This window comes from Terrapene carolina, unplaced genomic scaffold (assembly GCF_002925995.2).
Source record: "Terrapene carolina triunguis isolate 2854851 unplaced genomic scaffold, T_m_triunguis-2.0 Scaffold85, whole genome shotgun sequence".
Taxonomy (NCBI): Eukaryota; Metazoa; Chordata; order Testudines; family Emydidae; genus Terrapene; species Terrapene triunguis.
In genome coordinates, this window is record NW_020664436.1 from 47,932,058 (window position 1) to 47,957,868 (window position 25,811).

At 42.4% G+C, this 25,811-nt stretch overlaps 2 protein-coding genes across 2 annotated transcripts in view; one reads left to right on the forward strand and one right to left on the reverse strand.

Moving 5' to 3' along the window:
* Positions 1–25,811, reverse strand: part of HECA (hdc homolog, cell cycle regulator) — a 122,154-nt gene that overhangs the window by 21,083 nt on the left and 75,260 nt on the right. The gene's annotated exons all lie outside the window — the stretch shown is intronic.
* Positions 1–25,811, forward strand: part of TXLNB (taxilin beta) — a 50,424-nt gene that overhangs the window by 3,970 nt on the left and 20,643 nt on the right. Inside the window, exons 2-5 of the mRNA XM_026649785.2 lie at positions 3,709–4,167; positions 6,464–6,555; positions 12,973–13,143; positions 25,183–25,377. Of these exons, the coding sequence (XP_026505570.1) occupies positions 3,723–4,167; positions 6,464–6,555; positions 12,973–13,143; positions 25,183–25,377 (903 nt within the window). The 5' untranslated portion in view covers positions 3,709–3,722. The remainder of the gene's footprint in view (positions 1–3,708; positions 4,168–6,463; positions 6,556–12,972; positions 13,144–25,182; positions 25,378–25,811) is intronic.

Sequence of the window (25,811 nt, forward strand, 5' to 3'; positions counted from 1 at the left end):
TTAATTCAAATTAATGACCACAATTGTAAATACTAGTCTAAACACTTCACAAATGTTTGTGTTCTGGAACAAACATTTGTAGACATCCAGACTAGCATTATAATCATGGCAGTTAATTTGAATAATTGGCAATCAATGAACTCAAGTTAAAATAGGACCACAAACTCTAGGCTAGACAAACATATTAATGCAAACAGGAATTGTTTGGATAAATCACTTATGCTGGGCCTAATTTTCCTCAGTAAATTAGGCACAAAATGCTATCAAATCAGAATGTTAACTTTTTAAACCCATTTCACACAGGGGTACTGACTACAGTAGAGGCAAACCAGCAGAGAATCAGGCCCATTGATATGATAGTATTGTCCATAGGGCCAGGCACTGTAGTCTTTACACAGGCAAAACCCCCACTAAAGCCAATAAGAGTTTTATCTATGCAAGGACTGTAGAAACAAGTCTGTAGGCCAGCATTTTAAATGGTGTTCCCCCAAAGATTCCCAATTTTATGCCCACAATTAATTGCTGGAGGACATGGTAGGCTATAGAAGGTTGACTTTCTTATCTGCAAGTAGCTAGACTTCTGAATGTTAACATTTAATACCCAAGATCAATTTGATGGGTAGGGGTTTGATATACAGAGTCATGTATTACAAATACATTGCACATCTCTCGTCATACACTGCCTTTTAAAACAGCAGCAACTTGGACACTGTAGAGAGTACACACCAATTGATCAGGGAGCAAAACTAAATTTCTTCTTTAAACCATTTCTCAGTTTTGTCATATTGCTTTATTGTTAGGGCCCTACCAATTTCAAACCCATGAAAAACATGTCACAGACTACGAAATAAGCCCTTTCCCATGAAATCTGATCTCTCCTAAATCAGCCGGGCTGGGGAGGGACAGGACTTGTCCTTCCCTGCACGGCTGTTATTGGAGGGAGATCAGACCCACCTCCACAGGCAGCACATAGAAGTGAGGGCTCTTGTCGTGGCTCATGGCGCCCAGGCTGGGCGTTGCTGCCGCCACCCACAGCTCCTGCCACCCGCACTTCCTGCCGCAGCTTGGGGCTGCTGTCCCTCCCGCCCCCCATGGCTCCTGCCCAGGCTGGGGCCTGCTGCCACCGCCCATAGCTCCAGCCAGGGCTCAGGGCTGCCACCCCCCATGGCTCCTGCCCAGGGTTGGGGCACCCAGGTTGGGGGTTGCTGCCACTGCCCGCAACTCCTGCCACGGCTTGGGGCTGCTGTTCCCCCTCCCCCGCCCATGGCTCCTGCCTGGGCTCAGGGCTGCTGCCCCACCCCCCTTGGCTCCTGCCTGGGCTCAGGGACCTGGCCTGGGGGCTGCCACCCCCCACGGCTCCAGCCGGGACTTGGGGTTTTCGCCCCCCACAGCTCCTGCCTGAGCTCCAGGGTTCTGCCTCCCCATGGTTTTTGCCCGGGCTTGGGGCTGCTTCCCTCCCCCCCACCCCATGGCTCCAACCAGGGCTTGGGCTGCCCAGGCTCAGGGCCTCTGCCCCCGCTCCAGGCTCCTGCTTGGGCTTGAGGCTTCAGGCCCCACGGCTCCTGCCGGGGCTCAGGGCGCCCGAGCTCAGGGCTTCAGCCTCTGCAGTGCGTGCTGGGGCTTGGGGCTTCCATCCTGTGGCTCCTGCCAGGGCTGGGGCACCCATTTTTCAAATTGTCTGGGGCCCCTGGGTACAGGTCCCATGGGCCCATGCGTTAATCCACCACTGGCCCTGACTAGCAGCTAGGAGCCCCCGGTTGGGGCACTCCCTGCAGCACTGGGGAGATCAGACCTACCTCCACCACTGGGAGCCTCCTCAAGCTGCAGGAAACTCCACAGCTGCAGCACAGAAGTGAATATGGCAATCCAGCAACCCCCCTACCACAGCTTTTGAATTAGGACCCCCATGGTTACAACACCCTGAAATTGATCAATTTTAAGACCTGTGGCCATGAAATTGACCACAATGAACGTGAATTTGGTAGGGCCCTATTTATTGTGAAAGCAAGCTCATCTTTCCAGGATAAGACAGCATTGATCTTACATATTGGATTAAAAACAGACAAAGCATTCTTATTTATTACACTCTCTGGGGCTTTATGTCTTACCAGATGTGTGACCTGTGCTATCACTAAAGGGGACAACAACAAAAAAGACAAATGACAAAGCTGAAAGAGAAATTCAAGGGCAGCATGAACTAGTTCTAGTAACAGGAACCAATCCTGGAGTCTAATCCTTCTGGTTTGCACCACTCCAGCAGTGCAAAGTAGCAGTAAAGTCAACGCAGCCTACTCCCTGAGGAGTTCCCCTGTTTAAACTGTACCTCTGAATGGCACAGACCCAAAGTATTAGCTCTTATACCACGCCCCCTCCAGGACTCCAGCCTTCAGGGTGTGGCCATAGTAGGAGTGGCCAAGACATCTTTATGCCCCAGTGATCCCTGTTGCTAGAATGATCCCTGGCTGCTGTGTAAGTTAGAGCAGCCTTCACAGAATCCAGACCTCAGGGTTTGGGGAATATAAAGGAGGATTAATGCACAGCATAATTTAACTAGTGACTGTGGATGAGAAATGTTATGGGTTTTATTTGTATAGTTTTACAGGGAGGAGGGAAACACATAGTATACCAGATTAATCTCTTGTGTAACCAGTGAAGCAAGTGATGTTGCACCTAAGCATCATGAAATAATGTTATGATGCTGGGATTCTGTCTTTTTATATGTTTTGTACAGTGCCAAGCACACAGTTAGTGGTACTAATTAAATATGAGAATAGTGTTTTGCAGTTTATTTTATTATTAATTATTTGTTTTTATTGTGGTAGTGCCAATGGGCCCCACTGTACTAGATGGTATACAGTTACATAACAGTTTTAGAACCATTTTTAGATTTAAATATTTCTCTTCAGTGTTGCTAAATGAGTCTGAACTAGAAAGTGAAACTGATTAAAGTCTAAAGCAATGGTCCCCAAACTTTTCAGGATCACGGGCCCCCTTAATCCTGTGTGTGTCCCTTCCCCCCCCCCCCTCCCCCCCCGAGCCAGGAACAGCGCCATGGCCAGGGGCCAAGGCTTGGGGTGGGGCCAGGGCCGGGAACAGAGCTGGGTGCGGAGCCACAGCTGGGCCGTGGTTGGGGGCCAAGGCCAGGGGCGGGGCCGGGCATGGGGCACGGCTGGGGGCGGGGCCAGAGCAGAGCTGGGAGTGGAGCATGGCTGGGTGGGGCTTCCTCCTCACCCCCTTTGTGGGATGGCGTGGGCCCTGCTGCACCATCCCAAATGTTCCTCCGCACCCCCCCAGAGGGGCACCCCACAGTTTGGGAACCTCTGGTGTAAAGTGAAGCTGCCCCAGTCAGCTGGGGGAAAAAACGCAAGAAGTAAAACAAGTGGCATACAGTATACTCAGAAAGCACAGTAAATTAGATCATACCTGGTTTAATCGCCTGTGGTATCACTGGCAACAGGAATAAGGATTTTTTTTAAATGTTAGTTTTATGTGGGCATGTTCCATTTTTAATGTATAAAATTTGCTTTTTTCACTGTGGATAAATTGCCTCAGATGCTAAAGTTTTTTACATGACATATTTCTCAAGTAACAGAAAAGCACATTCCCCTGTAATCTAGACAAAACCACTAGTGTGTTGTATGATATTTGTGTACTATTAGATGACTACATTAATTTGTTAATGTTAAACTTTCATTTGTGTGCTACTAGGTACTATACCAAGTATGGAGAATAACCAGCCCACTGATCTCAAACCTGAACCAAACCAAACACTCCCGCCTGCAAATAGCACTTCAACATCACCTAATCAGAATGGCCTTGAAAAACAAAACAGTGAGAAATCCTCTCCCAAGCCCCAGCCCCCAGAGAATGAAACAAGTGCTCAGCCTGAAACAACAGTTTGTGACATATCTGAAGAGCTGAGCCGACAGCTGGAGGACATTATTAAAACCTATGGGTCTGCTGCTAGTCTAGTGGAGAAAGAGAGAGCTGCTAAAGGAACTGACAAGCCTGAGAAGGGAGAATCGTTCAATAATGAGGACGGAGACTATGACGATGCAAATGACGAGAGTGAGAAAGAGCAGATAGCTACTGGGGATGCCTCAGGAGCAAAGGAATCCAGCATCAATAAGGAGCAAAAACTGGAAAAGAAAATCCTGAAAGGGCTAGGCAAGTATTTATGTAACTGAAATGCAGCCCTTCTATGAGTCATTGCTTAAAACAGAAAACACTCTGATCTATGTTGATTCCCACATTAAATCTCTATTGGTCATTGATAGTAAGAATTTTCTGGTTACGTGTGGAGAAGTGTGACTGTTGTTGCAAACTTTGTCTAGTTACATATGTTTTACATAATTATCCAAGAAATAGGTTTAGGCTGCATCAGATGTTGATCCTTTTAATAACACCGACACTCAGGACAATATTATACAATATTGTGCCGCCCAACTAGCACTTTTTTCTCCTAGTCAATGCAGTTTGGAAGTTGTGGGTTGGAGAATATGCTGGAGAGAGATGTATTACCAGGGGCCAAAAGAGTGGACTTTTCCTACAGGGAGTACACCTGGAGTAAAAAAGGTCCCCAGCTGGCGTAGAGCTGGCAAAGTAGCTCCCCTCGCAGCCTCGGGAATAGGAAGAGTACTGTGGGAACAGAAGAGGCCATGGCCACAGCATACTATGCTCCAACTATGTTCAACTGCACACAACCCCTAAGGGACCTTTTGCAGGCTGGATGTAAGTTAGAGCAGCACTAAGGCTGCTCTAATTTACACCAATGGTCAAAATGGTCTCCAAACAGTACCAGAATATTGGCGTTACAAAGGTGGGTATAAAGTATTTAGTTGTCTACCTCAAAGCTGTGTGTGTGTTTTAGTCTGGCAATGTATGTACAGTGCATTAAAGATATAGGGCCAGATTCTCTCTTGCATCCAAGATTCCACATGGGGTCAGGGAGCCAGATGTGGCTACCTGATTGCATGGGCAAGTCTGCACTGGTCCTCAATAGAGTAGCCTAAGGGTCTGCTTCAATTTACACTAATGGCATGTGGTCACTGAGGATCAGCATAGTGGCGTACAATCCTACCCTGTCCCTCCCTCACTTCAGCAGGCCCCCAGCATGAGCTTTCCCAACACCAGCATGCCCCGTATACTGGGGAAAGAGGATGGCACAGCACCAGCTAAGAGTATCCACCTGCTGAGGGAATTCTTACTTGTTACAGCCAGAATCCAGCCCTTTTGCACCATACAAAGACTCTGGCCCAGAAATCTCTAGGTTAGTACTGTGCATATAACCCAATCACTTTACTAAAAAGTATTGAATAAAAATAGTTCATGAGCAGGGATCCTAGAAATCCATTTGCCATGGAAAAATGCAGAATTTGGGTTTTTACAGAGAATCTTTCGGTTTTACATTTTGTGAAAAAATAACAAATATATTAACTATTAACTAAAAATTTTTTGAAAATACCAATGTCACTTAATCAATGCATGCAGCCTCCCCACCTTGTGGTTGATTTTTGAATGTGCTTTAAATTTACACAGGTAAACATACTCCAATACACTGCTTCCGCGAATAGAGGTTACTCAATTGTGTATAGGGGTTCGTGTTTTAATGCATCTCAAATTTCACTTCAGCTTCCAGAAGTGAGTAAGAAAGGATGCTGAAAACATTAAAAATCACTCTAAAGATCATGTCACTGAGTTTGGCAAGGACAAATTTCCTGTGTATGGTAATGTGCTGTTCTGTATTGTATGCAGCAAGGCTGTATATTATGTTAAAAGGCAGATAATTGTAGGACACATAGAAAGCGCTAAACAATCAATGAAAAGAAACAAAAACAAGAGGCTGAAACAACAGGGCAATCGACAACAGTAAAGAAACACTGACTGGATCATTCTATTCATTTTATTTTATTATAATGTTTGATGGCACTGGTAGGCTTCAAACTTGCTTAAACATTTTAAATATATCAGTAAAACATTGCGTTTAACTGATACCTATATATATTGTGGCTAGGAAAACTAAAGTTCAGCTTTTCATTTTAATTCTGGAAAAATGCAGATTTTTATGGGTTTTTACTGGAGAATTTTGGTTTTTGTATCATAGAAAACTAGGATCCCGGCTCATGAGGCAGATTTTCAAAGGCAATTAACTCCCATCGACTTTCAATGGAATTTAGGCACCTACATGTGCTTTTGAAAAATCTACACCTATAGCTAGAAGACTGTTCAGGGCCAAGTTCTAGAATGGGATCAAGTTCTAGACATGTTTGTGATTAGCAGACTCTGTTCATGTCTTCCTTTAAAAAAACAAAACCAAACAAGGTGAAAATTATTCCTCTCACACCAAGAGGTTTCATTTCTAACTGAGCTTTTTAGATTAACACATCAAACAGCCTATTTCCTAACAGCACACCATATACTAACTGCCTTCTCATCAACCCTCCGCTTCTTTTTTTTTTTTAAGGGAAGGAAGCCACGCTGCTGATGCAAAGCTTGAACAAGCTGAGTACGCCAGAAGAGAAGCTGGACATGTTATTTAGGAAGTATGCTGAGATGGTTAGTATAGCATTTGTTGACTTATGTGAGAGAAAAAAAATCTATACCTGAAGTGATAAACAAGATGTGCAATGCAGTATGCTCTAACTTTATTCTGTATAAAGTCTTTTATACAAACTGTGTCCCAAAACACTTTTCAGGGTTAAATAATAAATCATAGCTGAAGAAGATGAAAACTAAAGGGCAAGGCCCAAAAGATATATTTTCAGAGGAGATCTGAAAAGAGATGGAGAGTTGATGAGGCAGAACATTGGCAGCTTAAATGAAATATGCACCAAACCGTTTAGTAAAGTGCAGCCTAATTGAAAACATGCATTTTGCCAACCAGCTGTGAGGCTACAGCCATGATAAAGAATTAACATCTACTGCAGTTGAAAAAGGATTTTCTCCTTATTAAATCTGCATATTTTCTACTATTCCTAGACCTTTTTAAAGAAGACTAAACATTATTTTTTATACTATAGGTATAAGCTTAAGATTATAGGACCAGAACAGTTATTTCAAATTCCATGTATTCTCTCCGCTTCATTTCTCAAGACTTGCCTGCCCCCTCATCACACAAGCAACTTTCACAAGAAGATTCTGAGCACATATTTTAGGTCAGAGTCTTATCTCATATACGTCAGAGTAGTTCCACTGGTTTTAATATTTCTATTCTGGGTGTAACTGGGTAGAACTGATATCAGAATTGGGGCCAATATCACTTGGAACATAGGGAAAGCTAAGTAAAGTATCTTTGACACAAATATATAGGTGGCAGGCCTGTTCCCTACTTGCACCTTGTGTAATCATTTACATCTTTTCAGAGTGGCTGTAAAAACACTAGGAGCCTGATTCTCCTTTGCCCTGCTCCATGTATAGTCATTAACATCTATGCAAAGTGGGTGGACAACACTACCACTCTGATTTGGTAGGGTTTTATACCCACACTTCACATGTGTAAATTACTACACAAGCTCCCAGACAGGAGAGAACTGGGCCCTATAGTTACAATCCAAATTCCTGATCCTGCAATGAGCTCCCTGCTGGCAGCACCCCTGCACTCCCTCCCATACAGAGCCCCATTTAAGCCAGTGTGGGCTGATTTTCAACATAAGTAAATTGGGTCCATGTGAATGCACTGATCTTACCATGCTGAGCTCATTGTGGGATCAGGATCTAATTCATCCTCTGTGTAATTCTATTGGCTACATTTGGCCTAGTGTGGGCACCAACAAAATAAGAACAATTAGATAGGTAGGTAGATTGATTGATTGATTTAGGAGCAGAATAATAAAAGACCTGATGAATAACTAAGAAAAATCAGCCATAAAAATGTTGTGGACTAAATTTGCCAGAGGGTACTCCGATTTTTCACACTTGCTGTCTGGTCACCCTATGCCTATTAATATCCACTGTGCTTAGGAAAACCAATGTTTGTAAAACACACAGTTAAAAATTCCAATTACATCACCAACCAAAAGGCTTAGGTTTTGATGAAACAGAGAGCAGGTGATGTTTGTACTTTAAACAGCTCTCTAAAACCCAGAAAACAATAAAAGTTAACAGCATATCGCATTTGACTGCCTGACTTCCTCAGGCAATGATTTTCTCAGTGTATTAGTTCCTGGACTGTTTCTTTCCTAAAACAGATTTTTTTTAAACTGAGAAACTGACCATGGCTTTGCACTATCAAACCAACACACACTGGAGATTAGTGGAATCCCTGCTTTCAGAAGTGGGTGTTACTTTGGACACTCCACAGCTACTAAGAATGACTGACATTCCCAACTTTACATTTCCTTTCTTTTGAGAGTGATATTTATGTTTGTGTTTGTGTATGTATGTATAAATGTTTAAACAGGAAATTATACTCTGGTTTTAAGGATTTTTTAAAGGGGTGGAGATAATTTAGGTATCATTTTCTTAATAATAAAATACAGAGCTTTTAAAAACTAGGTTGTAATGTTGAGCACACATATGAGTAGTTTAAGAGTAAAAGTAATATGACTTCAGTTATTTAAAAGGGAGTGGAGGAGGAGTAAAAAAACAGAATATTCAGAGTCAATGTTAAACTTAAAAAAAAAAAAATCATCTACAAAATATGGGAATGAACAGTTAAACGCATCAAACTCCTGTACCCACGCCAGCCTTCTTTGTTCCTTTCGTACTTTGCAAGATGTGTTATTTTTGGGCTAAGGATTTTTTCTAAGTGCTCTACAGACTCCACAGCCATAGCCTCTTGATATCTTCCATTTGGAAACACCACTGCATTTGTACGGTTTGCGGAGTATTGAAAATTTGCCTCACAGAACATTGGCTTTATAATTGGTTTTATACACAAATGTCTCTGATGTTATGTGTGATGCTTCATCACAAAATTGAGCTGTGCTCTTTTCATGTAATGCCCTAATTTCATAACCTGGTGGTTTAGACGGACTTTGATGGGACTTAAGCACATACTTAAAGAGACCTCATGCCTGCAGCATAAGTTGTAGCAGGACTGGTCCTGCTTTAATTTACTCTCCTCTACAGTCAAGCACAGCTTGAAAATATGGGCTCATACCACCAACTGCCCCTGCAGGGGAGAGGCTTTGAAGAATCTATCAGAAGAGAAGCACAAAAGCATTTATGCTCTGATGCCTCTCGAGATATAACTGTGACATTAGCCAAGATGGTCAGAGATGCAACCCCATGCTCCAGGTATCCCTGCGCCTCTGACTGCCAGAAGCTAGGACTGGACAGCAAGGGATGGATCACTCATCAATTGCCCTGTTCTAGTAATTCCCTCTGAAACATCTGGTACTGGCCACTTTGGGAAAACAGGATACTAGGCTAGATGGACCATTGTTCTGACCCAATATGGCCGTTCTTGTGTTCTTATGACATTGCCAAAGTGAATAAATTAATAAAATTAATCAAAGGCTTGCTGAGAAATGCTTATGCTATATACTCTGCTCTACTGGGTTGTGCTGGGCAAGAGCACAGCTACATAAGAACGGCCGTATTGGGTCAGACCAAAGGTCCATTCAGCCTAGTATCCTGTCTACCAACAGTGGCCAATGCCAGGTTCCCCAGAGGGAGTGAACCTAAAGTTGGTAAAGGTGATTTGGATTAGTGGAGCAGGATGTGGTTTATCTTAATTTTTTCCCACAAACTATTGCAGAAAACTCCCTTGTGGTCAGTTTACATTCTGAAGGCTCTCCCTATCTAGAAAAAAAAGGCTAGAACCTTAGTGTGAAATCCTAGCTTCACCAACATCAACAGAAGTTTTGCCATTAACTTCAGCTGGGCCAAGATTGCAACATTTTTTATTAGCTTGACTGAGTCATCTACAATTTGGACAAAATATTATCCGCTGAGCACAGGCCACACATGCAAAATTTGAAGTGAAGAGAATATTTGTTATATTTTTAAAAGGAGAGGGAGAGCGGGCCAAAAATCAGGCTTATAAAGGAAAACAAGTCTCAGCCTTAATTAGAGAAAGGCTACTGACTCTCTATAATGGTAGAAAACGTATTTCAGCAAGTGCAGTCTGATCATATGTAAACACAGTTTTGGGCTACATATAACAATATGAATATGTATAGTGAAAGTTGGACATAAGAGGCAAATATATTGGAAGCAATGGAAGTATAAAACAATATTCATTAAGATTGTCCTCTGGTTTGAGCTTCATATCATTTCACTTAGTGAACTCCTAGTCATGCCATTTTAATGTTCCAGAGGCCATTCTGTGATATGTCTGATAACATAGTGATTCACAGTGTCATTTTTTTATACCAAGCAATACTATTCACAGACACATGGCAAGATAAGTGAACCACATGTGGAACATACTTTCAATACTACTTTGTTCACAACGTGATCCCCATGGTGAAGAGTGGTGCTGTGTAGCATCAATAGAACAGCAAAGTCCCTATTTGACTTCATGAAGTCTCTGACACTTCTCCATCTATGGGATCAAAAGTCTGCTTGGGGTAGGGTGGTAATTTTGTTTGTTTTTCTGGTAGGTATTATGGAGTAGAAAGGGGTATCAATAAATACCATTCTTATGGTTGAAAGGCTTTGTCCAAGAGCATTTTTTGATAGAGGGTTGTGAGTTCAACATTATTCACAAGTTTCTTCAGTGAATAATTCCTGGCCTGTAGATCACTCCAGTTGTAGATATTGAAACTTGGATAAATTAATAGTTGAATAGATAAATCAGTTTCCACTGCTTTAATTAGCCACATATCATGTGGTATTGTTTCTGTTCACAGATAGGGTGATTTACATAACTAATCAACAAAGTGTGCAATTCAAGCTTTATATTCTATTGTAATATTCACACCTGACATCAGCATTGTATTGGTCGGTTGCATATATCAACCATCACGGAACATAAATAATACCATGTAATTGACCAACACAGTGCAAATTTTGAATTCTCTACTTCATTATAGAATGTGCTAACGATAACAGGATCAGGTGCCTCTCAAGAGCCCTTCATGGTCAAGGTTGCTTCAACAGCACCCTGCCTCAGTTTCCCTTATTCCTGAACACCTTAATTAAACTCCACCAGGTCAGAGTCCTTAAACATTTCCCTTTTGGGTCTAATTTTCTTTCATAGATAATTGTTCTTGGATAAAGCCTTTCCACTCTAAGAATGGCATACACTGATATTCCCTTCTACTCCACAGTGCCTACCAGAAAAACAAACAGACCCATCATCATCCTACTCCCCAAGCATACTTTTGACCTCATAAAGGGAGACATGCCAAGGGTTCCATGAAGCAGTCTATGGACTGTGCTACTTCTATTGATGTTGGACTGCCCCACTCTTTATCACAGGGATCAATTGCACTGTGAACGAACAAAGAAGTGTAGCACCGAAAGCAGTGCTCCACATGCTGTTCGCTTATCTTGTCACGTTCAGGGCTGTAATTCAGATCAGTGAGAGGTTGTGTCGTTGCTTCTCCTGTAACCCTGAGTGCCTTAAAATGCTCTGCTGCTGTAGCTCTCCATCTGGACGCTCCAACCCTGCATACAAGCATGCACGGAATCTGTGTGTGTTAAGCAGCCCTGGTTCAGCAGCTCTGACTCCAGCAGCCTGCTTGTCACACCACAGCCATGCTCTGGTCTCCACCAGCCTTGGTTCTACTAGCCAAGTGACTCCAACACTTTTCCCAAATTTCCCCAAAACCATTCGTCCTGAAATGTCCAGCCCCCTCCTGGACCACTCAGAGGAGTAATAAGGTCTGTTGCTCCTTTAAAGAGACAAAAGCACAGGAGTTTGTTGCTTTAACTAGTGTTAAAGATCACTTCAATTCCAACACAGCACTGGGTTGATTTAGAATAAAAGTAAAAACAATTTATTTTATTTAATCAAAAAGCAACATGGTATAAAGTCAGAAATGGTTACAAGCAAATAAAAGTGAAAAACACTTTGTAGTGACAAAGTCTTAACAAAACTACAGGCTTGGTTCAAGGTAAGACTCTTACCATGCTCCTTCCAGCAAGATGGCGGACCACCCCATTAGTCAGGATCTCCCACAAAATCCAAAGATCTTGGTTCCTTTGTCTTCTTGGGTGAAAAATAACTTGGGGTTCTTTGCCCATCTCTTTTATACACCAATTAACTTTTGAAATGTATCCTTCTCAAAGTCCAGTGCCTCTGCTGTGCGGAAAGGTGCCATGGAGTCTGATGGAGAAAGTTCCCTGCTGGTTTCTTCCCCGCTCGTGCTTTCTACAATGCAAAGTGATCTGTCCCTGCAGGCTCCACTATGCCAATGTCTGACCACTTGACTATGATTACCAGTTGTCTGTGATTGTACCTGGATGGAAGCATAGGCATTTTCTTTGTCTGGAAAAAAACTCTTTACCCACTTCCCAGACTTGTCTAGTTCAAATACAGAGGGAATTCATAACTTCACATATAAGACAAACACATACATTTTACAGTGATACTAATAACCACTGTATTATTCGCTTTCATATGATACCTTACAAGACATATTTTGTATAAATATTATTGCACTAGTGTGTAGAGTGTGAATACAGGGGTGACTAGGGTCACAAGAACTCTAAACAAACTCAATCCTGGGGCTTCTCCCCTTTTCCCAAAAGAGGATCCAAGCCTTTCTGGTTCTTCCCTGTTTTTGGCAGGCCACTCCCAGCCCTACCTGGCTGGAGTCATTTGGTCCCTGAAATCTCAGACTCTCCTGCAACCTTCTAATTCTCTATAGCTTCACTCTGCATTCGCTGGGCTATTGTACAGATTGTGATTTTACTGCCAGTAGTTTGCCTCTCTTCACTAGGTGCTGATATAAATACAAAAACTTTCCAAACAATGAAAGAGGAGGAACTTAGTTGAAAACCAAAGAGCTCATTTTCTTTTCCTTCCTTTCAATATACTGCATTTTTATTTTTACCTACATTTTACCCCTATGTCTTTAGCTGGAAGAACATCGTGCTGAGCAGAAAAAGCTGAAGTATCTGCAGAAGAGACAGGCGCAGATCATCAAGGAGAAGGACCAGCTGCAGAGTGAGCACAGCAGAGCCATCCTTGCCCGCAGCAAACTTGAGAGTCTCTGCCGGGAGCTCCAGAGACACAACAAAACCCTCAAGGTTAGTAAGAGGCCTCTCAAACTACACAGCAGGATACATGCCCCATGTTGTGTGGGCAGGCTCAAAAACGTCCCTGTGCTGTTCAAACATCACACTGAAAAGATTATTTACATTAATGTATACAATATGCAATTATATACAGTAGACCTCATTCCTACCTACAATAAGGCCCTTTATACGTGTGACGGGTTGGATCACAGAAACCCCCTTAGGAACTGCCAACTGATGTGCCAAGACTACGTCTGCCCCTGCTTTCCCTGCCAGCATGGGACTCCAGCACCCTGTCTTGTTGAGCCAGACATGCCAGCCCGCTCCAACACAGACCCAGGGTCTGAACCACGTGCCCCAAAGCTGCAGACTTAACTGAAAGCAACTTACAGAAGTGTTCCTGTTTTTAACACTCAGATGCCCAACTCCCAATGGGGTCTAAACCCCAAATAAATCCGTTTTATGCAGTGGTGACGACGCAGGAAAGGAAACAGAACACCAGGTTTGTTGGTAGCCAGAGGGCTTTACAAGCCTCCTGCAAAAAGCCTCAAGCCAAAAGCCTCCCAGGAAAACTTTTCCTGGGGTTTTTATTTCTCTCCTTACTTTGTTTACAACTCTTCTTAGTGGTTACATCTTTGCCCATTCAGAAGGCAGGCAGGATACACGCAGTGTGCAATTATACAAGATAGCAAACTCATCTATTAAGCGCGTGAACAGCCAGCTGCAAAGGTACTATCAGGCTAGCCAATATGTTTTCCAAACATAGGCGCTAGAACAAGGTCACTCCCGCCTCAATTCCGAGGGAACAGTTTGCCGTTCTTCAAGGCTTATGATTAGGGAGCAACACATTCCTACAGTTTTACCCTGTATAAACCTTATACAGGGTAAACTCATAAACTGTTCACCCTCTATAACACTGATAGAGAGATATGCACAGCTGTTTGCCCCTCTCCTCCCAGGTATTAATACATACTCTGGGTTAATTAATAAGTAAAAAGTGATTTTATTAAATACAGAAAGTAGGATTTAAGTGGTTCCAAGTAGTAACAGACAGAACAAAGTGAATTACCAAGTAAAATAAAATAAAACACGCAAATCTAAGTCTAATACTGTAATAAAACTGAATACAGAAAAAAATCTCACCCTCAGAGTTGTTTCAATAAGTTTCTTTCACACACTGGACACCTTCCTAGTCTGGGCACAATCCTTTCCCCTGGTACAGCCCTTGTTCCAGCTCAGGTGGTAGCTAGGGGATTTCTCATGATGGCCGCCCCCTTTGTTCTGTTCCACCCACGTATATATCTTTTGCATAAGGCAGGAATCCTTTGTCCCTCTGGGTTCCCACCCCTCCTTCTCAATGGAAAAACACCAGATTAAAGATGGATTCCAGTTCAGGTGACATGATCACATGTCACTGAGACCCCAAACCTTCATTCCTCCCAGCCAGACTCACAGGAATGCCTAACTGCAAACAGAACCATCCACAGTCAATTGTCGTGGTTAATGGGAGCCATCAAGGTTCCAAACCACCATTAATGACCTACATTTTGCATAATTATAATAGGCTCTCAGAGTTATATTTCATATTTCTAGTTTCAGATACAAGCGTGATACATTTATACAAATAGGATGATCACACTCAGTAGATCACAAGCTTTGTAATGATACCTTACAAGAGATCTTTTGCATGAAGCATATTCTGGTTACATTATATTCATACTCATTAGCATATTTTCATAAAATCATATAGAGTGCAACATCACAATACGGTTCTGGCTGTGTAAAGGGGCCATTAGGTGAGTGTAAATTACATTTTCACCAACTGTAATCCTTATTTATGCTGTCAGAGTGGTGCAAAGGGGCCTTTGTGTGAATGACACACCGCTATGTGTACATTGCAATCAGAAGTGTGACTGAAGACTGTGTAGACATACCTGAACTACCTCTGATCTTGCTAACGCCAATAGCAATAGCAGTGAAGCTATTGCAGTAAGAGTGGCAGCACAGGCTATACAATCATGACTGGAATCCTGGGCAGCTACTCAAGTGGCTAATCAATGTTGCCACCCTTTCTGTCATATACTTCTTGTACACGGTAAGTTGCAGGACTGCTGCTAAAAGTTCAGACTCTTGTGCCAGATGTGGACAGGCCACAGAGCTTCCTTTATAGAGACATATATCAGATGTGCCTGCCATGAGATCCTTTAATGAAGCGTTTCTCAAACTCGGGTCCGCGGACCCCTGGGGGTCCATGAAGGTATTCCAGGGGGTCTGCGGGCCTGCTGATCAACTCCTCCCCCCTCCCTCCCTCAACTCCTGCCCTCCTTCCCAGTGCATGCCGTGGAGCAGCTGTTCAGGAGCGTGAAGGAGGTGCTGGAAGGGTGGGGGAGGAGTGTGGACAGGGTGCGCTCAGGGGAGAGGAGGAATCATCTGCAGGGCGACCAGCCCCACTGATCAACTCCTCCCCCTCCCTTCCAGTGCCTCCTGCATGCCGGGAAACAGCTGTTCCCCAGCTAGGCGAGAGAGGGGGGAACGGGGACGGGGTGTGCTCAGGGGAGGTCGGAAAGAGGTGGGGAAGAGGAGGGACATGGGTGGAACCGGGGCAGGAAGAGGTGGGGCGAGGTGGGGTCTTGGGGGTAAGGGGTGGAGTGGGGGTGGAGCCTGGGGCTGAGTGGGAGGCTTGGGGGTCTGTGAAAAGTTTTAAATCAAAATGGGGGTTCTCAAGTTACTAAAGTTTGAGAACCGCTGCGTTAATGCATTGCTTGTCTCTGGCTTATTACAAGCTCAGGTAAAGTATGTTTCACACAATACCACCTAGTGGCAAAACATTATAATGCAACTTAATATTAATTACATCTCCTCCTTTAAGTTTTATATTCCAACCATTTATAAAATGTACACTAGCACATTGTCTGAAGTGTCTCTGAATCATACTGGTTTTCTAATTACACAACCTGAACACGTAACAACTCAATCATCTGGCTATCCATTAGTTACAACAACTGGCCATGGTTGATTTGGAATCTGCATCTTCTTTTTCTTGTTATGCATCTGCCATCAGCAGAGTTTGCTCTGTTGATTGTGATCTCTCAGCAACAAACTGTAGTTGTCAACAGTTTCTGCTGAACTCTCCATGTTGGTTTCAATCACATATGATGTGGGCATGATTTTTTTTTCTCCTTTACAATAGCTGGATTTCTCCATCCTTTTTCTACATCCAGTTTTGACACAAAGATGGTCATCAGTTTCTACACCCGGCAGTTCTCTAATTGAGTTACGTCTGTTGTAAAAGAGTTTATAAGCTCTTTTCTCCTTTTTAGATGATTTGGCTACTCTCTTCATGTCTGGCCACTTTGGAGATATGACTTTGAAAAGGAACCTAACAGTAGTTCTGAAATGTCTTTCCATCAGGAGTTGTACTGGACTATATCCAGGAGCTGTTATAGATATTGATCTCTAACTCAGAAGAGCAAGGAATGGATCTTCTTGTTGTCTGAACAGATCTCTCAGACTCTCTATTTGCTTGTGAGTAATGTGGGCTGCTAGTAATATGATCAAAATCATATTTCAGTTGGAATTACTTAAATTCTGCTGTGGTGAATTGTGGTCCATTGTCCACCACTAGTTGTTCTGGAATACCCAAATGAGCAAAAGTGCTCATCAGTTTCTCAATAACACTAAGACATATTATGTCTTTCAAATACATTCTTTCTATAGATCTGGAAAACTATTGACCAGGTAATGATGGCCTCTGAATTAGCATAAATTTGCAGCTAGTCTCTTCCAAGATCTGTCTGGTAGAGTTGTTATTATTCTATATGGTTCAGCATTGCCTCTTAAGGTTATTTTACTGGATCTCCTTTTAAAACTCCTGTATCATCAAATACTCCATTGAGTTCTTCCACCTTTCTCACTAGTCCCATCATGGCTGCCATGCAGAAGCTGAGAAGGTCGTTGGTCTTTAATCTTTGATCACGTGCATTTTGAGTACAAAGCTTTTTTTTTTTTTTTGGTATGTTGTTTCTGTGGAGAACTGGCCCGTGCAGTTCAGAATACCTCTAGGGCTAGTCAGAGCTGTGTCAGGTGACTTCAGCTCTGGGAAGAGTTGAAGATGATTATAAGTCCCCTCTGATGATATGACTGTCATGTCTGCTCCTGAATCAATAGTCTTTCCATGAATATTCAGTTTCACTCTCTGGGTGGGCTATGTGTCATCACACATGATAGAGCCCAGAAGCTATGGCTCTTCATTGCCTGTAATATGAGTCAACACCCTAACTGCTTTAGTGCAGCAAATAGCTGCACAATGTCCATATTTTGTGCATTTATTACATATTGCACCTTTGACTGGACATGGATCACTGGGCTATGAATTTTCCCATATCTTGTGCATTTAGTCTGAAAGGTATGTAGTTAGCCTGGACTATCTCCCTCTTAGCCTCAGGGGTCTTATGATAATTACTTTTAGCCCTCTTGCTGTATCTGTTTACAGCTTGTAAGCTAGTTTCTTGTCTTTCAAGTCTGGCAAATGACTCTTGGTTTTGCTGTTTGACCAGTTCAGATACTTTACTATTTGAACAGCTGCCTGTAGGGTTTTCTGTTTTGAACTGGTCATGGAGTTCGCAGATAAAATCTTTGAAAGCAGCTGCATTCTCAGGCCCAAAATCAGTTTTCTGCTAATGCATGTAAAGTTCTGATAAAAGATTCAACAGATTCCCCTGTTTGTTGAATTCTCTGGTGAAAACATGCCCTTTCATAAATCACATTTCCATGAGGTATGAAGTATTCATCAATCATAGCCAAAAATCTTTCACAGTCATCTCTGTGCCTCTCTTCAGTAAAGATAAAGATATATTCTGCCTTCTTCTCCATAGCATAAATTAAAGAACATACCTGGATATCTCCAGTTTCCTTATGGAGTTTGTTTACACTGTGAAATCTTGCAAAATATTGCTTCCAGTCTCTCTATTCTTAAGGTGTGTCAAAGCTGAAGTTCTCTGGGGCACCGAAGTGTGGCATGCTGATGAAATAGATCCTGAAAACTTTGTTGCTTTTTTTCAATGTGCAACTATTGTTGCTACTTTCCTTCTGTTTCTGTTCTCCTCTGCAGTTAAGTTGCCTTTACTTCTGACATCTTGTCATGTACCACATATGGACTAGTTACAGAGCTTCCACCAGAGAGAGATACAGGGAGATTGTGATGGGATGACTATCCCACACTCACCCTGCAGAGTTTAATGCAGGCCAGATGGGCCAATTAACCCATTAGGCAGCTGATTAAGGAGGCTCAGCTGGGCAGGAATAGGCGTGGCCTATAAAGCCCAGGAGCTGAAAGGAGAAGGGGCAGATGGGAAAAGGTAGACACTCCTGGGAGAAAGGGAGGAGCGAGACTGCAGATACTTCATAGGGAGAAAGAGGCAGCTTTGGGGAACTGGTAGGCCTAGGAAGAAAAGGGGAACCAGTAGTAGGAAGCAACCCAGAGATAGAACAGTGAGGCCGGAGAGAGGAGGCCCAGACTGCTGAGCTGAGGGCCCCTGGGCTGGAACCCAGAGAAGAAGGTGGGCCCAGGTTCCCCTACCAGCCACAGGGCAAGTAACACTGAGGCAATGAGTGGGAAGGCTGCCTAGGACTATTGAGGAGCTAAACCTCCCCTGGAAGGGGGGAACAGGGACAGTGACACAGCCGGAGGGCCAAGTCACATTGCAGTTCCTGAGGCTGTGAGAGGGGCTGCCGGTGGATAGGAGTGACAGTGGGCAAATCGCGGACAGGGGACGTCAGCCTTGAGCTAATCCCCAGAGTACCACTCACCAGTCCGGCAGTGAGTGGTGTGCCCCACGACAGAGATGTGGTCTCTTTAAGACACACTTTAATGCACTGACAAGTATAGCCATTGAGGTATATGCTCAGATAAGGTATATTACACATGGTGCCACTTAATGACTGAACAGCATAATACAGTTTAGCATTTCTCTACACTTTCTGCCATGGCATCACTGCTATTGTTATTCAAGCTAGTTAGATCAAAGCTAGCGCAGGTATTTCTACATGTGCTGCAGTCACACCTCTGATTGCAATGTAGACATACTCTTAGACTCAGTATGTGTTTCCATAATAAAATAAGCACTAGTGATTTGCTGCAGGAGACTCACAAGGAGCTATTGGGTATTTTGATATAATTTGGGTGCTGGGGTATTTTGAAATGACCAGTGAGGATGAACCAAGCCAAAAAGTCCATCTGATTTGCCTTGAAGATGAGAAGGATGTTGACCTAGTCTGCAAAAACTGTCTCAAATTACAGTATCTGTGTGAGAGAGAAATGTTAAGGTGTGTCAATGGGCTCAGATTCAAATTGTGTTTGTAACTTCTTTGGTGTATTAGGTTGTGATGGATTCACAGGGTCTGGTCTATGCCCTAGCATGTAACCAGTCCCTTGGGAGTGACCCCTTTAGTGTGCTGGTCCCCAAGGATCCACACAGTTCCGTAGGGGCAGACCCGTGCCTCCAGGACTCCTAAACTGGGCCTTCAGGCACCAGCAATCCATGGCTCCCTGCAGCAAGTCCAGCCAAACCGGATTCCCATGGGAGACTTGGACTGTGCCCCACCAGAGCTCAGTGTCCTCAGTGAGTATCTGTAGTGACACCAAGCAGCTTTTTCAAACAAGGTAACAATTTATTAGTCACTCTTACTCTGCCCCAACAGTAACATTTTGGCCCTTTATACTCTGTGCATAGCAAGGCAAAGCATGGAGGGAAGCTCAGACACACAGGAATCATATAAATATTACCAAAATTCCCCACTTTTCACATATGCCACTTAGATGTGAAATCTACAACAACCGTGTTTCTTTAAATATCTTATTTTCTATTAATATGTCTCTGTGGCTAATTTTCCTTCTAGTTGTTTGTGAATACCCATAAATAATAAATATTATTATTGTTATTACACACAAAAATCTCTTTTCTGATCTGTTATTAAAATAAAAATCCTTCTTCATAGGGAAATATTGAGTGTAAAGTTACAGACTTGAAGTCGCAGGTGTAGATCCACAGCTGATGGAAATCAGCACAGCTCCACTGGCTTTAATGCAGCCGCACTCACTGACTTACACCTGCTGAGGATGTGGCCCACGGGGTCTAGACTAAATGTTCTTGTACACTGATTAGAAGAGAGATTTGCTGGGAAACTATCGCTCAGTCTACACACTGAAGTTTCAATTGTTTGACTAAAAGTGGTTTAAATATTATTTAGTTAAACCTGCACGGGCACATTTATATTGGTTTTAAACTGTTTATATCATTTTACCTTAAATCAATATCAGGCAGTTTTAAAGTGACTAAAGAATGTCCACTCAGAGTTAAACCAGTGGAAACCATACGTATTTTTTTTAAAACCCATCTTTAGTTAAACCAGTGCAACTTTGTGTGTAGAGCAGACCTAATAGTATGGTGAGAGTAGATATGGGACTGGTTGCATTGTTGAATATCATAAATGACATCTCAGTAGTCAGATACTTCTTGATCTCACTATGACTAGGGTGTGACGGGTTGGATCACAGAAACCCCCTTTGGAGCTGCCACCTGATGTGCCAAGACTACCCCTGCTTCTGTTTTCCCTGCCAGCTCAGGACTCCAGCACCCTGTCTTGCTGAATTAGACACTCCAGTCCACTTCAACACAGACCCAGGGTCTGAATCACTTGTCCCAAAGCTGCAAGTTTACCTGAAAACAGCTCATAGAAGTGTGCTTGTCTTTAGCACTCAGATGCCCAACTCCCAATGGGGTCTAAACCCAGATAAATCCGTTTTACCCTGCATAAAGCTTATGCAGGGCAAACTCATAAATTGTTCGCCCTCTATAACACTGATAGAGAGATATGCACAGTTGTTTGCTCCCCCAGGTATTAATACATACTCTGAGTAAATTACTAAATAAAAGGTGATTTTATTAAATACAGACAGTAGGATTTAAGTGGTTCAAAGTAGTAACAGACAGAACAAAGTAAGTCACCAAGCAAAATAAAATAAAATGCGCAAATCTATGTCTAATCAAACTGAATACAGATAATCTCACCCTCAGAGATGCTTCAGTAAGTTTTTCTCAGACTGGACACCTTCCAGGCCTGGGCACAATTCTTTCCCCTGGTACAGCTCTTGTTGCAGCTCAGGTCATAGCTAGGGGATTCTTCATGATGGCTTCCCTCCCTCTCTGTTCTCTTCCACCCTTTTATATATCTTTTGCATAAGGCAGGAACCCTTTGTCCCTCTGGGTTTCCACCCCCCCTCACTGGAAAAGCACCAGGTTAAAGATGGATTCCAGTTCAGGTGACATGATCACATGTCACTGCAAGACTTCATTACTCACTTGCCAGCACACACATATACAGGGAGACTCACAGGTAAACAGCCATCTGCAGACAATGGGAGTCATCAAGATTCCAAACCATCATTAATGGCCCACACTTTACATAATTACAGTAGGCCCTCAGAGTTACATTTTATATTTCTAGTTTTAGATACAAGAGTGGTACATTTATACAAATCAGATGATCATACTCAGTAGATTATAAGCTTTGTAATGATACCTTACAAGAGACCTTTTGCATGAAGCATATCCCAGTTACATTACATTCACTTATTACCGTATTTTCTCTAAAACTATCCCAGTTACATTATATTGACTAATTATCAAGTTTTTATAAAACCATATAGACTGCACAACGTCACATAGGGTAACATAGTTTGCTCCTTATTTTTGCATGGGGCGTAAGTAGTTCATAGGGCCTTTCACCCTTAAACCTAGCTAGACTGTCTCCAATATCTGTCATCTTTTAAACCGCTTTACTTTGGAACTGTGTGACCAGCCTGTCAAGGCTGTATCCCCACTTTGAACTTTAGGGTACAAATGTAGGGGCCTGCATGAAAACTTCTAAGCTTATCTACCAGCTTAGCTTTGGTCCGCTGCCACCATCACAAGAATTCCCTCCCTGGGAAGCCTTGAGAAACCTTTCACCAATTCCCTGGTGAACACAGATCCAAACCCCCTTGGATCTTAAAACAAGGAGAAATTAACCATCCCCCCTCCTTCCTTCCACCCTCCTTTCACCAACTCCTGGTGAATACAGATCCAAACCCCCTTGGATCTTAAAACAAGGAGAAATCAATCTGGTTCTTAAAAAAGAAGGCTTTTAATTAAAGAAACAGGTAAAAATCATCTCTGTAAAATCAGTATGGAGAATAACTTTACAGGGTAATCAAACTTAAAGAGCTCAGAGGACCCCCCTCTGTCTTAGGTTCAAAGTACAGCAAACAAAGATAAATACTCTGGTAAAAGGTACATTTACAAGTTGAGAAAACAAAGTAAATCTAAGACGCCTTGCCTGTCTTTTTACTTACAAGTTTGAAATAGGAGAGACTTGTTTAGAAAGATGGGGAGAACCTGGATTGATGTCTGGTCCCTCTCAGTCCCAAGAGCGAACCACCCCTTAAAACAAAGAGCACACACACAAGCCTTTCCCCCCCCAAGATTTGAAAATATCTTGCCCCCTTATTGGTCCTTCGGGTCAGGTGTCAGCCAGGTTACCCGAGCCTCTTAACCCTTTACAGGTAAAAGGATTTGGAGTCTCTGTACACAGAGAGCTGTTACCCTTCCCTTTATAGTTATGACACAGCCAGACAAACTTTTGGCTATTATTATAAAGCCAAATTCTGTCTGGCTTCCATTGGCTTTAGTACTTGCCATGTGAGCACACAAAACACAATTAAGTTGTCCAGTTGAATCACCCATAGCAAGAAGTGAGGGTAAGCCTGTCCCCTAAAGGGGATAAAAGTTTCTAGATGCTATAGACCTTTCTGTAAAACACAGAAGCACTAACCCTACTCCAGCCTTGTGCTGACATCACAAGCAAGCAAAATAAAATAAGCCAGTAGGAAAAAATATCAGTGTTTTCAACATGGATAAGAATTAAATTCGTAATGAAGACAGTTACAAACTCTCATAAATTTAACATGATCCTTGTAGCATTTAGTGGGTTTTTTTAAAAGCCCACCTTCTGGAGTCGTGATTACATGAAAAAAAGAATTTAAAGCTACGTTTCTAGTCCTTAGGGTTTCAGAGAGAGAGAGGCTAAAAAAACAGAAAGCAAATAAAAAGAATCCAAAGTGTATTAATTTTTTAAATCTCATGGTTTTAAGTCAATTTAATTATTTGGGGGGAGGGGGAGCCTGGCACATAATTTTTGAACACTTGGGGTAGGCAAATCTGCTTATACTGTATTATAAACCATGGGGAAAATAAACTATAGAAAGCAGCTGATTGTGTCACTTAAGTTACAAAGCGCAAAACTTACCTCTTCTATCCACACATTTCTCTGTGTTGTGTTATTGATCTGAAAATTAGCTGACAGTCTGGTGGCTGTTTAATGACATAAATATCTCATGTTCCTTGTGCTTCTTGCTCATGGACAGTTAAGAGTAAAAGATCAGCCAGTCACCAATTCTGATTCTGGGCATGACCCAAGCAGTTTGGGAGTCAGACTGTACTGCTTCAGAATCATAGGATCATCAACCTAATCAGGGAGTAGTAAACTGAGATGGTGACCCTGGTCTGATTTCACTTGCACTCATTTCACTCAGGTGTGACTTCAGTGGAATTACAGTATTCCTGACTTACACCTGTGCAAGATCAAAATAAACCTGTATAATCTTAATTCTATGAGGTCTTTTATTAATAAAATATTGCTCATTAAAATGATTAAACCTACACATAAGGTAGCGTTGCTAGTCAAAGTTCAGGGCTATGTGGGAGTTTGAGGTGGAAGGAGAAATTGGTGGCAGCCAGGTATTTTTTGATGTAGTTTTGTTTATTTACAAGGAATGCACAGAGTCCTGTATCTTGGAACACAGAAGGAACCAAGAACAAAAGGGAGCAGTTTCTTAGCTTACCAGCCCTCCCAACCTCTTTAGTCAACACCAGACCCAAAAACTCTCTAGCTTTTCCCACTACAGCATCACACCACAGTGCTTACAGGCTCCTGCTTGCTTTTTCTTGCCACTTTGCCTCTGCCTCTCTCTCTGTTCTTCTTTGTGACCTCAGCAGTATCTGAATATTCTCTCACATTCCCACACACCCTCCCCAAAACAATACACAGCCCAAAAGCTCCTGAGGGGGTTCACACACTCCCGTTGTCTTAGGTGAGGCTTATGTTTATAGTTATGTCAATTGAAGGGTGAGTTGACACCTATCAACCTCAATGGCATTTTAACCCAACACATTTCAAAAATTGTAGTCCCAATGCTAGAACACTGAATCCAGACATCTGATACATCCACTTACACATAAAAAGATCCTAACTAGAGTTTCACTGATAAGTGGGGAACAAATCCGGCAATCCTTACTCAGGCAACACTCCCATTATTTGGCTCTGTGTTGGCAAATAAACTTCTGTATCTGTACAACACACAGCCTGGTATAGCTGTTTGATTTACTACTTGATGAAGCAGAAGAGGCTGGGTTGTGAGAGAGAAACCCCTTAAATCCAGGTATTGGTGCTGAATGAAGACCAAACATTTTTGTTTGTGGCCAAAACTTTTCGGTTTGGGGGGTTTCAACTAAAAGCAGAAACTTTCCACAGAAAGCAAACACCTCCCAACAAACATGGTCATTTTGTCAAAAACCCATTTTCCATCAGAAAACAGTTTGGATGCAACATTTTTTACTAGATATCTTCTTTCATAGCCAAGGTAATGCTGAAATATTGGGAATCAGTATATTTATATTTTGTATAAACATTCTCATACCCAAGCTGCTCTGGTTTGAGAGTTCCCTTTAACTCAATCTGGATAAACGCAAGTCCTTGTTTTCCTCCTTTCTTTCAAGGCTACTGTCTAATCCAATCTATGTATTTATAGTCACACTCATTACCTGGGTTTATGAAAGAAAGACATAGCTCTAAAGAGAACTGCAAACCTTCAGATGAGTCCAAATCATTTCTTTTTTTTAAAGCTGGCTGTTGTGTTACCCATTTAAATTATCACATTGTCCACCTTTTTAACAGGAGGAAACTCTTCAACGGGCACGGGAGGAAGACGAGAAGAGAAAAGAGATCACTAATCATTTCCAGGGCACACTGAGTGATATCCAGACTCAGATTGAGCAGCAAAGTGAAAGGAACATGAAACTGTGCCAGGAGAACACAGAGCTGGCCGAGAAACTGAAAAGCATCATTGATCAGTATGAACTCAGAGAGGAGGTGAGACTACTAAGGCATGCAGCCTCCTTGAGGTAGGGAGAGGCAGGTTTTGAAGTGCATAGGATTAGATTTATTGACACCACCCCATCCTCTCAATTTGCTGTCATTTTTGTTCTTCATGAGGTTTTTCTGTGATGTGCAACATGGATAACATTGTCAAGATTTAATAGCACATTGCAGTTTAACCCAGACTGTATCAGAAGCAAGTTAGTGCTTCAACCCTTCTCTGGCAGCTGCAGATTAATAAAAAATGTAAACCAGGGATGCTCGGCATCTGAACAGACACGACTTTCGCTATAAAACCTGCAGTAAAAAAATATCTAGATAGCATATTATCTCTTCAGTAAATATTAGAGCTATTGAGAAAATTTCAACAAAGCTCCTATATTTTCAAACTATGCTGATTTTTTCCCCATCTTTAGTAAATATCTCAA